General features: G+C 38.0%; 1 protein-coding gene and 1 long non-coding RNA gene across 2 annotated transcripts in view; both read left to right on the top strand.

The window, feature by feature from the left end:
• The first annotated feature begins 306 nt into the window (after nt 1-306).
• Cad99C (cadherin 99C) overlaps nt 307-16735 on the top strand; it is a 381342-nt gene continuing 364913 nt past the window's right edge. The window contains exon 1 of the mRNA XM_076527266.1: nt 307-864. Coding sequence (XP_076383381.1) covers nt 862-864 — 3 coding nt within the window. The 5' untranslated portion in view covers nt 307-861. The remainder of the gene's footprint in view (nt 865-16735) is intronic.
• Nucleotides 10048-15819, top strand: LOC143260720 (uncharacterized). Its single transcript, XR_013035013.1, has 2 exons — nt 10048-12053; nt 12117-15819. It is a non-coding gene; the product is annotated as an uncharacterized LOC143260720 (long non-coding RNA).

The raw sequence follows: 16735 nt of genomic DNA on the forward strand, positions 1-16735 counted from the left end.
CTTCGTTCACCTTTATTGTGTATTTACATCCTTGTTAAAAGGAAAATATATTTTATTTTAACATTACATGCAAATTTATTCTACTACAATAAATTTGAAAATAAATCTGAAATCCTATCGAAATTAGTGAGAAACTATTGTTATAATAGGCCAGCTGTGCAACTGGCAGACCACAGACAGAGTCTAAGAACGCGAAAGACCGAAGAATAAGACGAAGCCAAGTGAAGCAAAGGAAAAGAGAATGGAGAATGGTGAGTGGCCGTGGTGGTGAGTCTGGTGGAGGGGCATTGGCTCACCTACCTGCCGGTCGAGAGCTCAGTCGGTGCCCGCTAGGTTGAAAATCCATCGCTTCTTCTGTTCGTCTTGCACGTGACTCCTCAGGGTTTCATTAAAAAGGCGCGAAAAAAGTTGAGAGCGGAAATTTAAAACACTCGGGAACGGACAGCGTCGCGGGATAATTTTTGATCAGTGATTAACGAAAACGTCCGCCGATTGATCTCATTCAAATCGCCGGTGAACACCGTATTCCGGTACACGGTTTGTTGGAAAAACGTACAATCGCGCTTTTCGCGTGCAGACCCAATAGCAGTGCGTGTGAGTGCGCGTCCTTACACACGCACGGTCTTACGAGTGTGCCCGAATACGTGTGTGTGTTTATTACCTGTGGTGATTTGTGTTTGACTGTGTGGCGATAAACCACGCCGATTTTATGTTGCATTGAATTTATTGGCGTTTGATTGTCGGATTGTTATTATCAACCACCTTGTAGACATGTCTAGGCTGGACAACAGTAGACAGCGGCTTTAGGTGGTCACCGGCGCACAAGACACATATACGCACACAACGATCTCGAACACCAGTATGGTAAGTACAAGGTTACGTTAACTTCGAAATGCGTTCGATGGTAAAATCTAAGAACACGTAGATATTTCACGATAAATTGGAGAACATATAGGGAAAATTCTTTTCTTTATTTTTTCCTTTTGTTTTTATTTTTTCGTTTCGAATTGAAGCAATCACGGTAGAGATACATTATTCAACATTCTACGGTGAGTGAAAGGACAACTTTCCATGCGCGAGATCGAATGCAGACGAAATTTTACAAGTCCGTTATACTCATACGCGTTTAAAGGGCAGTCAAGAGAAATTATACACTATCATTTATACATACAATGGAGGCTATGAGAACTTTGATGTCTTCATTTCACTCATCGCACCGGCAATAAAGGGGGATAGATAGAGATTCATCCTATAAGGTACGTTCTTTCATTTTAGAGAGCAATAATGTACATGCTTCATTAAAGATAACTACGGTACACTATTATGATTTCGTTGCGAGATAAGTATATATCCGTTGCTATAATGAGCCGCCGTAACGAATAATTAAGTCGGGAAAAAGTGCGTAGGTTCATTGAGCTGCGAGTCTCGTGGAAACTCAGGTTCGGTGCAACTGTTCTTTCACGGAATCTGCACTGAAAGACAAAACTCGATCGCGTGTGCCTGGCCGGTTGCATTTTTGGAATCACATCGTTGCGTGTTCCTTATCGTACGAGCTTTGAGCCAAATTTAGGAGTGCGGGCATGTCGGTGATGATCGTTACAACGGAACCTTCGCCGCGTATCCTTCAATTACGGCACCATGAAATTTCGCCGCGCTCAACAAGTGTATTTCCTTATCGGCTCGATGAGATCAGTGTGTCTAGTCGAAGTTATTTTGCTTGTGCTACATGCGAATTTAGGGCACCTTACGAAGACTTAATCGCGTAAACATCAATTCCTATTACGGACTATAATAACACATATTTACCGGCCAAGTAAATATAATACGATCTTCCATGACAAAGTTTGACATATTGTAGATTGACTACAGTAAATTCTCTCCAATTATCCGTCAGCTTGTAAAGGAAAATGGATAATTTGGGAAGAGGAGATACGATTTTTATAGTTGTTGAACGAGCCGCGAACCTCGACTAATCGTATCTCCTCTTCCCAAATTGTCCATTTCTGTTTACAAGCTAAGGGACAATTGGAATTCAAATTACATTCAAATTGGAGCAGTTGTTTCTTGATGGAGGCTATTTACCATGAAGAACCCGAAAGGTCGTTGGATTAACTTTATTTCTTTTGGAATTTCTACATTTTTAAAGCTTAAAAGAAACATTTTCTCTAAACACTATTTTCTTTTAAGCATCATGTATCGTGTTATCAAGTGCTTACATCATCAAGTGCATACTTTTGCATTTTTCTTACGTGCGTTATGCCTACATTATTTTGAATAATTTAATGATTTAATATTTTGCCGAAACATTATGTGTTAGCGATATTTAAAAAAAAAAACTGGACGAAGAGATGCTTGATTCACATTTGCTTTTCGATCTTAACAAGATCGCATTCACGAATTTGTTTACGCATATTTTGTACTTTGAAAAGCGGACGTAAATGTGTCTGAGTCTAAAGTTGATTGACCACAGGTCACGCATGTTTAGATACTACGAAATTGCCTGAAAGTTGGTGTGCAATGCTATCCTTTCTTATGCAATTGCACGCATTCTTAACACTGTCATTAAACACAATGAACTTAATGAAATTTTAATGAGAAACGAACGCTACTTCGCCGTTGCTACAGCTCAGTAGTAGTATCGGCATTACAAAGTCCATTACAATAAGCACATAAACGTGTCTGAATTTTTTTGGACCACCGTGCGTGCAGATTATAATATTTGACTTCAGCAGCAAACAATATCGTTAGATTTACTTACGTCGATTCGTTATCCAACGAGCTAAGCTCTGTAACCGTAAACGTAATTTTTTCACCCAATTAGATACACGATACCGTACTATAATCCGATTGCAAATGTTTCGCTCGGTAATCCGTATTGGGAAACAAAATTCTGGGCAAGTCAAAAAACACGTGACGTTCCTAAGCATTTCTGAAACGCATTGGCAGAACAAGAAAAGTTATAATTGGATACTAAATACTCTCTTCGAGGCAGCTTTCACAAAAATTACATGTGTAATTGCGCGTGTAAGATCTGGTGGTACTGGATCTTGCACAATTGCATACGATCTCCTAACGTTCATTTATCAAGTAATACAATTTACTCTCACGGCTAGGGCTAATCAACTTCGAATGTTGTAAAACAAAAATTGTACCTTTCTACTAATGCGGGGTAATTCCCTCGAATCATTCTTCCTTCGAATAAAAGAATAAAAAGTGATATCGTTAATTTGATCATGTTCCATGACGATTATGTGATCACGTAATGCGTGAAAATCCATGAACGATCAAGGGGAACGTAAACTTGCGAAACAGTATTCTCTTCCGTGGAACAATTAATTAGAAAGTATACCATAGCTTACCGAGTCATTTTGCTCTATTATATCTCGATTAATGCTTCTGCAATTTATCTTGTTGTAGTGTCGTTACCACCCACTTTCTCGATCATCAATACCCCTTACCGTTCCATTTGTTTCTGGGAAATGCAACGGGATAATTATTATCCAGGTTCATGATCTAACGATCCGTCAACGATCGTTCATGGGAAAACTGTTATACCGGAAACTGTGCGATCTGTTCCTTTTTTTACCATTAAGAGTGTACTCGCGATCTTTGAACTCCCATAAACATCGTTATCTTTAAATTACGAGTTACGACGCCTGGGCAACTTTAGAAACATTTCAATTACGATAGTCGTGGAACACATCGAATATTTATATGAAATTTCGTTTTTATAACATAAGCTAACATAAGCTCTATCAGTCAATAGAAAGTCCTATCCAAGTAATTACAGTAATCATTTTCACGTTTAATACATGAAAGTTTGAACAGATCTGCGTGCATTGTTCTATTCTTCTTTTAATTTATTAATGGGATCCAGAGTCCATTTTAGATACTTTTTGCCATAATATATTGCCTACGTATACGTTTTTCACGTTTCCATCGGTGTACGTTTGATGAGATACTGTTATTGAGGAAGTGTGTGTGTGTGTGTGTGTGTGTATGTGTGGATGAAGTATTAGTTATCCTTACGTAAGTTCCATTCATTTACTATATTCGCAGTACGTTTTGTATCACGATGTTAGTTACATGCAGTGTCCTCTTCCTGCATCGATTTCGTTTACACCTATTTGTGAACTTTTTTCATGGAAACTTCCTGTTCCAGTAACTTTTGTGAACACTTTGCAAACGTCACATCGACCGCACATATGCTATCATTAACCAGGACTGCTCAACGTAATTATATATACTATACCAAAGCAACTTCTATAATGTTTCTACTCTTCTTCGTTTTTCCGAACGTCAAACACATTCCTGACGCATATGGGTGTTGCCGATACAATCTTGTAACGGTCGTTGTCGTCGGAGCATATTCCGTGTCTAGAACTCTATTAGCGAAATCATTCCGCTAATATCGCATTATAAATACGTCGATTAATTTTAGTAGCTCAACTTTCCGTAGAATATGAGCCGTTTATTTTGATAGTGGCATAAGTCACTTTTTCAAAAAAATCGAGTTAATGGTAACGCTAATTACAATTGAACGGTATCTTTTCATTTTTTAAAAATTTGCAATCAATAAGTTGAGAACTATTGAGATTTGTTCGAGAGAAGTTTTGCTAATTAACGGTATAACAAACATGTTTATTTTGAAAGTGGCGTAAGTCGCTGTACTCGGGAAATTAATTGCGGGGCTTAGTGTAAAAGAAATAGAAACGTGTGATAAGTGTGTGCGAAGTATTGTTTTGAATTATTTTCAGTATTTTTAAAAAAGTTGTGATCACACTGGACTTATTTTTATAAGTGCGAAAGATTAGTGCAGTTTTGTAAATTATATTATAGTGATGTGGCGGCTACCTCCAGACCCGCCAGCAGATGGCTATAAAATGTTTTATAAACTAACTTTAGATGAAAAAGATGAATTTCTAACTTTGGATTTGTCACCAAAAAGAGGAAGACCTAGGCGTTATTCACAAATAGAAATGGATCCGTTATACGCTGGATCTCGTCCTGTTTCTTCAGCAAAATACAAAGACACGATGGACTTGCTTAATTATATACCTCCAATATACCACAGTTATTTTAAAAACTTGAAACAAAACACGATTTCCGAGGACGAAAATTAAATTGAAACGATGTATTTTCATATAAATTACTTATACTTATGTTTCAAAATGTACTAATTATTTTTGTATTTTATGAATATTAAAATAAAAAATACTTAAATCAAACCTTTATATTAAATGTGTTCATGGTATAAATTATTATTATGTATGTAATTTATTCAACAGTTTTAGTAAATCACTGTCCTTTCAAAACATCACTTCGGTAAAATACGTCGGACAAAATAAATATATGTCAGTCATTTTTCTAAACTATTTATTTTGAAAGTGGCTGAAGTCACTTTACCGTAATGAAAAGTGGTAATTTTTTAATGTTTATACGAAATTATTTATACTGAGGAAAATATCAGTATCCTGAGATAACAAATACAAGTAAATCTTCTCGAAAGTTAGCATCCATATTTTGAAACGTGTTAAAACACAAACCCTTAAATATATCGACTTAAAAACAAAGTGACTTATGCCACTTTCAAAATAAACGGCTCATATATGTAATTCAGGTTAGCGGACAAAAGTAAAAATTTGGCGCACACGATATAATCGGATTACTTTCCACAACAGCAATTTATTAGACAACGCGATCTGTTCACCGTAGAAAGTAATAGGGGCGCAATTAAGAACGAACACAAAGCTAATTAATACGGCTCGCGATAAATTTAACGATAACAGGTAAATTAGTTACGAGAATTTCTTGGCGAATTAACTTATTTATAAATTATGGATTACAGGAAAATTCTCTTTTTATATAAGAATATAATGTACATATACTGTGAATTGTAAATGAAATCTTCGCTAGGTAATCGCAACCCTGAAAAATACATTAGAATAAATAATTGATAACCAGGCTACGGATGTTTATGCAATTTTCAATTGTTGTGGACAGATCTGAAAGAAAGTCAGAACAAATAGGATCGTATTTTCAATGTGGGTCAACAAGGGATAAAAACATACACCGAATTCTGTTTTTACATGGTATATTTCACACGGTTTCGAATTTAACACGAAAAATAAATCCAATTTTCTTTTTACATGATTTCATTCGATTTAGCAGAGCTGAAAAAAATTATTTCATTCAAATTTTAAGAACAATTATGTTTTCCTTTAATCGTAATATTCTAAATAGATTTAGCATAGTATGTACTACTTTTCTACATGCATGTACACGATGTCTTTCTTTACACGGCTTTTTCTGGAACATATCTACCGTGCGAAAACAGAATATGGTGTATTATTAAATAATATCGAACATTGCATAAACGCGCGATTGAGTATAAAATATTCTGAACATTCTTCTCTCTAATAAGAAATGTAAGGATTTATTTTATCAGACTAATACAAATATGTATAGCGTTTCGGGTCCACACGGATCTAGCATTCGGTGGGACAGGGCCAAGGGACGGCCGCGTTTCGTCTTGAAATCATTGTCCCATTTAAGCTCCGGTTCATTGTTGTTTGTCAAAAAACTGTACAAGCTCCTACGTGGAGGAAACTGGTGAAAGGTAGGTGGAAAAGAGGATAAAGGGTAGACCGGCGGAGAAGCAGGTATCGACCGGGGAAAAATGACAGATACGAAACGGTTACTGTACCAGTCGACCGGTTCTTCTTGTTACTAACTTCCTTCGCACGACATATACTGGGTGACGGTCATAGCAAGACTTCATTGTCGTTTTCCCCTGTATACCGGGTGGTGCAACGATATTCGATACCAATAATTCACAAATCACAGCACGAGAAACTAACCATTACCAATTATTTCATTCCGTCGTATACGTTACACAAGAACTTGAATTTCAAACGCATTGGAATTAAAAGTTATATATAGTCGAAGTTCATTATTCGCATTGCAAATAATTTGTCCGAAAATTTTACATTTTTGTTACAGCGTTCCTTATAGCATAAAATAGTTCGTTATTAGTTCAACTATCGGATTATTAGAGAGAGGAACTCTGAAATTAATATTCTTCAGAGGTAAATTCATCCGTTCGTTGTTAATAAAAACTGTACAATGTGAACTTAGAACGAATTCACATCGTCAAGTATGCAAGCAACTTACTGTTTCTTTAATTAGTTCTTAATCAGTACTCGGCATAACGCGATATGTTGTCGCTTCTTTACGACGAGTATCCTCGTCAAAAACAAATAATTGATTAAGCACGATTTCCTTTGATGTTCTTTATGAAATTATATATTTTATAAAAGTGTCTCATTTAAGCATAATATGAAGAAAATCAAACAGGTATATACAGGTATAATTACGGTAACTCGCTCGCTTTCTAGACATTGCAACGGCTAACCGTGGTTAACCTAAGACACGCATTTGATATAATAGCTTGTCTTACCATACATGTTCCTCAAAATTCGCAAATTCGTGATTCCTTAATTGCTCAAATTACTTGCTCCAAGCAAATACGTAAATAGCTGGTTCCATGATCCCGGTTGTAGAGATAAAATAATAATGCTAAACGCGCGCGCGGAAATGGTGATCACATTTTATGTAACACACATTTCAATACCGAATATTGTCCATAATTCAGCGCGCTCCAATTTTCAGCGTAATAAAAAGTCGATCCATTAGAAACGCCGTCGAGTTACTTGCTACACATTCGATCGCTGTTACCTATATCGACGATCCGGTTCCCGGGCAAAATCCTACGAAAAACAAGCCACTCGGCCCGGCAGGCGAAAATTGTGTGCACCAGTTTCTCCGCTTCTTTGCTCCATTTTCTCGGCAATTATTATGCAAGGCTCTTATCGAATCGGGGGCCGCAATTACGCGGCCGGGCGGCGTGCAGAAATTTCGTCTGGGTCACCGGAACGGGTTCGTCGTATGATCAAATGTCACAGGTCGCTTACGCGTGTCTAGTAATTAGGTAACGCGAAAGCCGGAGGGATATCGGTCCGCGACATGTACAAGCCGCTTGAAAACGCCGGTTTCGCGACGAAAAAGAAGCATTATTACGCGATCGAGGGAGTGGACCGTGTCTAATATAAATCGACAATAACTCCGGTATGACTCAGGTTTTCGCTCGTGCAAATTGCACGTTGCACCGGAGGTGAATCGTAACTCCGTTCTCCGTACATATTTAATAATTCGATCGACCTCGACACCCGCGTAAATCAACGAGATGTAAATCGGAACGAAATTGCTCCGGGAACCATAAGTTTCGATTGGGCCGGTGTGTTTAAAGGATACCCGATGAATCCGGGGCATAAAACTTGAATGCGGCGGATAATCGATCGTAAATCGAACGTCGCGTCGCTAACAGTTCGATCCGGTTGGAAAGGACTTCGACAAAATACAAGACAATATACGATATCTGCTGAAACATCGTCTTGATTGTGAAAAAGTATTCATAATATAATCTTGTCTTGCTTTTGTTTAATTATTCCGATAATTATTATTAATAATTATTATATATTATTATTCCGATAAAAAAAGACCAAAGTGATCGCGAGACGAGATCCATACTTCTTATTCCCAATTTATCATTGGGATAGCGGCAATTGAAAAGAAAGAATTAATGCGAGACCAATATTATCGAAAAAAAAAGACCAAAGTGATCGCGAGACGAGATCCATACTTCTTATCGGAATAAGAAGTATGGATCTCGTCTCGCGATCACTTTGGTCTTTTTTTTCGATAATATTGGTCTCGCATTAATTCTTTCTTTTCAATTGCCGCTATCCCAATGATAAATTCAATACATTTGTCGACATCTTTTCATATTACTTAATGAAATGTAATATAACCACGTGCGAGTGTGTGCGGTGACTTTTTGTAAACGTTATCAAATAAGATTAAGTGAACGATTTAACCAAGCATTTTTGTATGTAACAATGAAACCGAAAACTACACGCTAATAGCACACAATTGATAGTTCTCTACGATATTTTGATCGGTACACAACGTATTTTTGTTCGTAAAATATCTAGTCCATACGACCGAAATTCGATTGGTACGTCGATTCATGAAATAAAACTGTATCCTTGAAGTAAGTAATAATTGTTAGCGAAGGTAACTTTAGCGTTGAAGGTAAGTATAGCATTGTATTTAACAGAAAGGAATCAAGACCAAGATACTTACCAAGATATCGAGTATATCATCTTGTGTTATTTATATTCTTGCTTCAGACAGTCTCGATCTCCCATTGAAAATACTTTTAATTTCTTGTCTGGTTATTGTCTCGGTTTTTCAAGGCAGGGGGCAATATATTATAATATCGGTATTATTCTCGGCTCTTGTGGGAGCCCTGGGTGGGAAGACTTCGACGGGTGTTCTTTATTAAGAAAACAAACTCGGCCGGCGAATACGTTCAGCTGAAATGGACTCGCTCGACACCTCCGGTTAGCTTTCCATTTAATGCGACCGTTGATAAATAGCGAACTGTATCAGGGCTCGATGAGCAATTTTAATTACAGCAGCGCGGCCGAGAATGCCCTGATGAATTTATGGTTCCGAGCACGTAAGAGTGATAAAGATCGAGGCGCTCGCGAAATTCCTCTTGCGGCGGCTGCGTCCTGTACCTGTAACAAAGAGCGAATTCTCATAGAGATTGAATTAACGCTGGCAGGAACACGAGCTTTTTTCCCACGTCCGAGACACGGTGTTTTCGCGCGTCGGAGAACCCGCGACAGCGATCACTAAACTTCTGATCCGTCGCCGAGATAGACCCGTTCATCCTGCTCCCTAACAAACTCGGCGTTAACAATCGCACCGGGATCAGCCTGTAAACAGAGATATAAATATTCCTTATATAAATTCTCAATCGCGCGCGCAGGTCCCGTGGAACTTATCTACCGTATTCCGGTCTACAATCAAGGTAGTAATTAAGCCCTCGAACGATCGCCTCGCGGCGACGCGGTAGGCTGGGTCTTCTATGATCCGTGCTGCGTTTTCGTAAGGCGCAGGGTGCGTTTAACCCTTTCGCTACGGCGGTTCAGTCCGCCGTAGCGCCCCTCCTGAACGGAACCACCCGCCGAAATTGTGCACATTGCGCGTGGATAGTGTATTTGGGAAGAAAAGGGATTTTTCTTTAAAACAATATAGTTATAATTTCTGCATAAGGTATAAAGTTATTTAATAGGTAAAAAAAGTTTCATTAACAATGGAAAAAGTGAAGAAATAATATATAATATACAGTAATCAAATAAAACATAATATTCATAATACAAAACATAATACATAATAATTAGTCCTAAAGTTAGTACTTTCGATTTTCTATCCCTTTATGACATGTAACACAATAATAATGGGAAATGCAGGTAGAACAAATATAACTTGAATGGTGTGTCGTTTATTTCGGACTGTCGTTTGTTTGTTTCGTCAAAAGATTCACGCAATACCAGCATGTCGGATATATCCGGCGTTCGTCCCCAGAGGGCGATCATGTGGATGTCGGATATATCCGGCGTTCGGCTCCGCGAGTGTTCATATGGATGACGGATATATCCGTCGTTCGGAGCGAAAGGGTTAAACCGCTAACCGGGTATGTATAAGGAAATGTTGTAAGGTCGTTTTTCCCCCTCTAGAAATTTCAAGGTCACCTTTTCCGAATCTGTACAATCTATCGAAAAGAAAGGAATTTATCGTTGGCTGAATCCGTTTCAATCTCCGTTAAAAACCGGTGTAAAATGTGGAAGGTGACCGCGAGAACTTGGGAGAAAAAGTGTCCTATAATCGTCCCGGAGACCTCGAACGATATTACGAGCCGCAAAAAATAATTTCGTGTGGACCACCAACAACTGGAATAATTAAGATGATCACGTTAGGTGGTCCGTGATCCATTCGTTTCAGCGATTCAAGGAAAAGTGACGACACTTAATGATCGTATATCTAAAAATAGTTTAGTATAGCTGAATGAATCGGTAAAAGCGCAAAGGTTAAACATTTACAAAATATTCAAAGAAGGGAAACATTTCTCACGCTAACTAAAATGTACCTTATGGCGAATATAGAATAATATTCGATCGTTTCGACATTTTTCTGGCAGCTTTGAAGTCTTAAGCTATCAGAGCCATCAGAGATTCCTGTTCTTTATTGTCAAAATACTGAATCGAGTGATTTTTTAACATCCTCGCAAAACGAAGTTTTTTTGAAAAACGAAACAAATTTTCCGAACGATAATACAATTAATTACAAACTGCCATGTACCATAACTTCTACTGTTACCTTGTTTCTACCGTTTCATCCCGATCCTAAACAAAGTTTTCCATTTGCGGACCTTCCACAGGACAAAGGGACGCAATGTAGGAGAAATGAATTCTAAATTTGTCACGTAGATTCATGCGTTTTCGGATTACGCGTGTCGCCAGGTGTGTACCGCGGGAACATTTTCCAATTGTAGAGGCCAGGTGTTTAATTCGCTAACGACCGCTCTCGTTTTACTTAATCAATATTCAGTTACAATTTCAACACCGATCGACGGGGCACTTGATACTTCGACGGATTCGTTATTGTGCAACGTTTCGCGGTATTTTATGCCGTGGGAAACGTGTGCGAGATCGGTCGCCTCGTTTTCACGGAAATGCAATTACACCGTGCGCAATCTCGGTTTCCGGGAAGAAACTCCGAGACACGCGGCCGAAGTGCCGAGTTAAATGTGTATTACCGGCCTATTAAAAGTTCCGGGGAGATTTAACGGAACCATTTAGAATTTCTGTTCCATCTGCCGGCCGTTTTCGCACGGCGAACGAAATTGTTCGCTTCGCGACAAACGGCACGGCGAATTCCGTGCCGGGGATTGTTTCATTCGCGAAAGGTTTAACGCGTAGCATCTGCTCTGATTCTAGATTGCGCATCACTTTCTCATCAGCGTTAATTAGCGGCGGGAAGACGACGAGACGAGATATCTTCGCGTACCGGAGGGTTTAATATAAAAATTAGTCATTGTTTAAGCGTACAGTTGCCGGCAACAGTTGGGAAACCGAACGATGGTATTATTTAAAATAATCTTGCGAAATTATCCAGAAATAATTTCAATATATTTATTTTTGCAGTGAAATTGTATCGATTATTGAAAAGCAACACGAAGAAAGAATTCTGCAGTGTCTAATTGAAATCGTATAACGTTAATGCTGCATGTTTTTTTTAACTCGGATCAACAGAAATTCGTAATGAGACCAGAATATTGAAAATACGTTTGACAAAGGAAGAGCGAAATTTGAAAATGAAGGACTTCGAGTGAACCAAAGTGTTCGAGTTCGAAGGATGAAGAGAAAAACGCATACGTGATAAACGTATATTTTCGAGGCAAAATTATTCTTAAATCATAAGCGACAAGACTTTGTGATCGAACTAAACTGTTCGTTGTAAATATTATTAAGTGCAAATGCGACTTTAGAATGTATGCAGCAGGCTGTATGTGTATGTCGTAATCGAGTTCGGCTGGCTTCGACACGTGTCATGTTCGATAATAAAAAGTTATCAAAAATTATCGGCATCGTTATTGTTAATTCAAACCAAAACACTGTTCAAGCTAGAAAGAGTTCGAGAGATGAAGAGTAAAGCAAAAACAAATTATACAAAAGGCAAAGGTCTGTGCAAGCGAACGAAAATATTCAGCTTTGAAGGAGTTTAAAGAACGAAAAATAAGATTTAAAAATGATACAAGACGCACGCACAATAAATATTTGAAACATAAGCGTCGAAGGAGTTTGGAGAACAGAAGATGAAGTTAAAAAAGTTAAGAAGAAGAAGTTAAGTAAAAAATGATACGGGACGGATGCGTGACAAACGTATATTAGCAAGACAAAGTTTCAATGGAAGCCTAAAAAACGACGTGACTCATGGACCACTCCCTTTGCGCGAAAGAGTTTGAGCCACGCGAGAGGCAAGTTTGGATCAGACTGTAATTCGGCCGAGATTTTTCGCGGCCGGGCCTGATCGGTGCCCGAATAGTCGGTCGCCTGCGTTTCGTCGTATGGAAATGAGGCGGTTATGTGAACGGATGTACAGTTACACGAATCGCCGAAGTCGAAGGAGAAGAAGAAGAAGAAGAAGAAGTAGAAGAAGAAGAAGAAGAAGAAGAAGAAGAAGAAGGTGCCGGTCTGAAAAGAGGAGCGAGGCAGAGGAGGGAGACCCGCGCGGAAAGGAGGCCACAAGCGAGGAGACCTGGCCGTCACCGTTATATTGGCGCTCACGGCGAAGCACCTTGGTTCACCTCGATTTACGACCAGTTTCTCGTAACTCGGGACCACGTGTGCCGCCAGTTTCGACGTTATGCTTGACCTCTGCACCCACCTGTTCAGGACATCGCAGGTGGCTAGTTCGTGTGCACTGGCAACAGGTACGGGTTCACCGGGGAATAGATTAGGACAGCGTTAATTTTACCGTGGCGAAGACAAATCGCTTTCCTGTCATGTTGAGCGGCTGCTTCGCCAGGAAACTGTTTGCTGAACGTATTTTCACACCGATCCATTCGCCAGGTCTGTCGAGAACCGATTCGATCGGGATCGAAAGGGTCGACGGTTTTGAGAACATTTTTCACAACAGACCACGAATTTTATGCGTTTATGAGAAAAATGGTCAGAAGAAGTACAGAAAACGGTACAGTACAAACAAAATAAAGGAATTTTGTTTTCGGGCATAATTAACTTTGTATTTATCGGATAAGATACATTAAACTTTCTTTTTTATTAAAAAGTAAACAAAATAAAAGGATTAATCTTTTTATTAAGACACGAACGAAATAAAAGAATAAACCTTTTTATTCAAAAATAACCAGAATAAGAGAATAAAAAGATTTAATATGTCTCAATCGATAAATATAAAGTTAATTATCTCCGGAAACAAATCTTTTTATTCCTTTATCTTTTTTTGTTTTTGAATAAAAAATTTTAATACGTCTCATTCGATAAATATAAAGTTAATTATGCCCGGAAATAAACCAAAGGCACAGCAGTTTGTCACCCCACAGTAATCGGCTCCACTAGCCTGCAAAGATTACAGCAATTTAAGGATGTTGAAGCGTTATTCTCAACTTATTAACATTGTTCAAGGATGAAAAAGACATCTAACTAGTTACTGGTTTTCACAATTGACGCAGACGATGTTCATTTTTCATGAACCTTGTAAACGATTTCAGAAAAGTTATGGTTGTGGAGACAGTAAAGGTATTCGTGTTTGGACGAAATGAACAAATTTGACATTTCCAATATAATCTTATGAAGTTGTTGATACATGAAACTAGAATTTACCGGTTATAAATATGATATTATTTCCGGACGTTAAAATGGCGGTAACAAATCAATACGGTGGAAACGCGAATACGAATTAGTTTCACGAATTGCTACCTCGAGCACGAAAATATACGATCAGATGAGATAAGCGCCAAATGAGATTGTTCGCACCGTTTACAAGTTATAAAACACCGTGCAAAGCATACTACTTATTCGGTATCCGTGAAAGCTGTGTATAATTGACACGCAGAACGAACGAGGATTAAAAAAGTCCGCAGTTTCGCAGTTTACACGGTTCGCGCTGTACAAGTTCGGCGTTCTGAAACAAGCGGAAAGATCGCTATCGAGGTGTGGCATATTAAATTTACGCCAACATAGATCACAGCGTTGTTATCGTCTCGATGCTTGCTGTTTGACGCTGATTAAAAAATGTTGCCACCTGTCTCGCATTCGGTTTGTTAGAACCGTCGAACGACACTGAGCCTGAGTATCGTTTTGTCGTCGCAACGAATTCCTCGATATCGCAGCTGGAATACTCGTCGGACGATTTGGTCATGCATCCCTCGGCCAGCATCGATTTGAAAGTCTATGCGATGCAGACGGTCGTGATCCTTTCGCATATCGCGGAAAATTACGCTCCGCAGATCTATGGTCCCATAGAACGGCCGGCGAGTCTCTCCATCGTTGTCACGATCCTGTCAATGTTATAGTTCTCATATAATACGACCGTTCGGAATACCAACGAGGAAGTCGGCGCATATTGTCCCTTGCCCCATCGTTCGCTGTACACATAGATTTTCCCAACTAACTTTCTAATTTCCATAGATTTCCCTCGAAGAAACTGTTTTGCGCGCCGTTGCTGCGTCGTGTATTCCCAGGAGGATTGAAAATATTTCCAAGTTTATCTGCTGCGGAATCTGCGGAATCCGCATAGAAGCAAATAGTAAATCATTATCGTATGCGAACGCGATAATAACGCGTTGATGCAACCGAGTGACGCCGGGTGCTTCAGGGACTTTCATTATTTGCCGTAAATCCAGTAAAGCCGCAACACAGTTGACATTCAAGTTGACATAGATTTATTAAATGTCACAGTCTGTTGTGTCTATTAACTCCTCGATGTACCATTTTCTTCGTTGTTACAATGATCACTTCTTACGAATGTAATCACTTCTTAGAAGAATAAGAAAACTCTTATATTTCAGCCGTTTATTTCGAAAGTGGCATAAGTCACTTTGTTTTGAAGTCGAGATATTTAAGGGTTTGCGTTTTAACACGTTTCAAAATATGGATGCTAACTTTCGAGAAGATTTACTTGTATTTGTTATCTCAGGATACCGATACATTTCTCAGTATAAATAATTTCGTATAAACATTAAAAAATCACCACTTTTCATTACGGTAAAGTGACTTAAGCCACTTTCAAAATAAATAGTTTAGACGTATTTTACTGAAGTGATGTTTTGAAAGGACAGTGATTTACTAAAATTGTTGAATAAATTACATCTATAATAATAATTTATACCATGAACATATTTAATATAAAGGTTTGATTGAAGTATTTCTTATTTTAATATTCATAAAATACAAAAATAATTGGTACATTTTGAAACATAAGTATAAGTAATTTATATGAAAATACATCGGTTCAATTTAATTTTCGTCATCAATAGGAGTGATTAAGTCCTCGGAAATCGTGTTTTGTTTCAAATTTTTTAAATAATTGTGGCATATTGGAGGTATATAATTAAGCAAGTCCATCATGTCTTTGTATTTCGCTGAAGATCCATTTCTACTTGTGAATAACGCCTAGGTCTTCCTCTTTTTGGTGACAAATCCAAAGTTAGAATTTCATCTTTTTCATCTAAAGTTAGTTTATAAAACATAGCCACTATTCTTTTGCACTTATAAAAATAAGTCCAGTGTGATCACAACTTTTTTAAAAATACTGAAAATAATTCAAAACAATACTTCACACACACTTATCACACGTTTCTATTTCTTTTACACTAAGCCCCGCAATTAATTTCCTGAGTACAGCGACTTACGCCACTTTCAAAATAAACATGTTTGTTATACCGTTAATTAGCAAAACTTCTCTCGAACAAATCTCGATAGTTCTCAACTTATTGTTTGCAAATTTTTTAAAAATGAAAAGATACCGTTCAATTGTTATTAGTGTTACCATTAACTCGATTTTTTTGAAAAAGTGACTTATGCCACTTTCAAAATAAACGGCTCAAATCAAACACCTAAAACGTTTAATTTACAAAATCTTGTATCGTAAAGTGTTGAGAATTTTAATGTTACACACAATCATTATCATTGACAAAATGTTTCACGCTTTTAATTTAATTTTTACAGGTTATATGTAGTACTATAATGTTTATCGACTTATAATTAGACTTTACGAAAAATTAGCAAAAATTATATTGATG

This window comes from Megalopta genalis, chromosome 17 (assembly GCF_051020955.1).
Source record: "Megalopta genalis isolate 19385.01 chromosome 17, iyMegGena1_principal, whole genome shotgun sequence".
Classification (NCBI taxonomy): domain Eukaryota; kingdom Metazoa; phylum Arthropoda; class Insecta; order Hymenoptera; family Halictidae; genus Megalopta; species Megalopta genalis.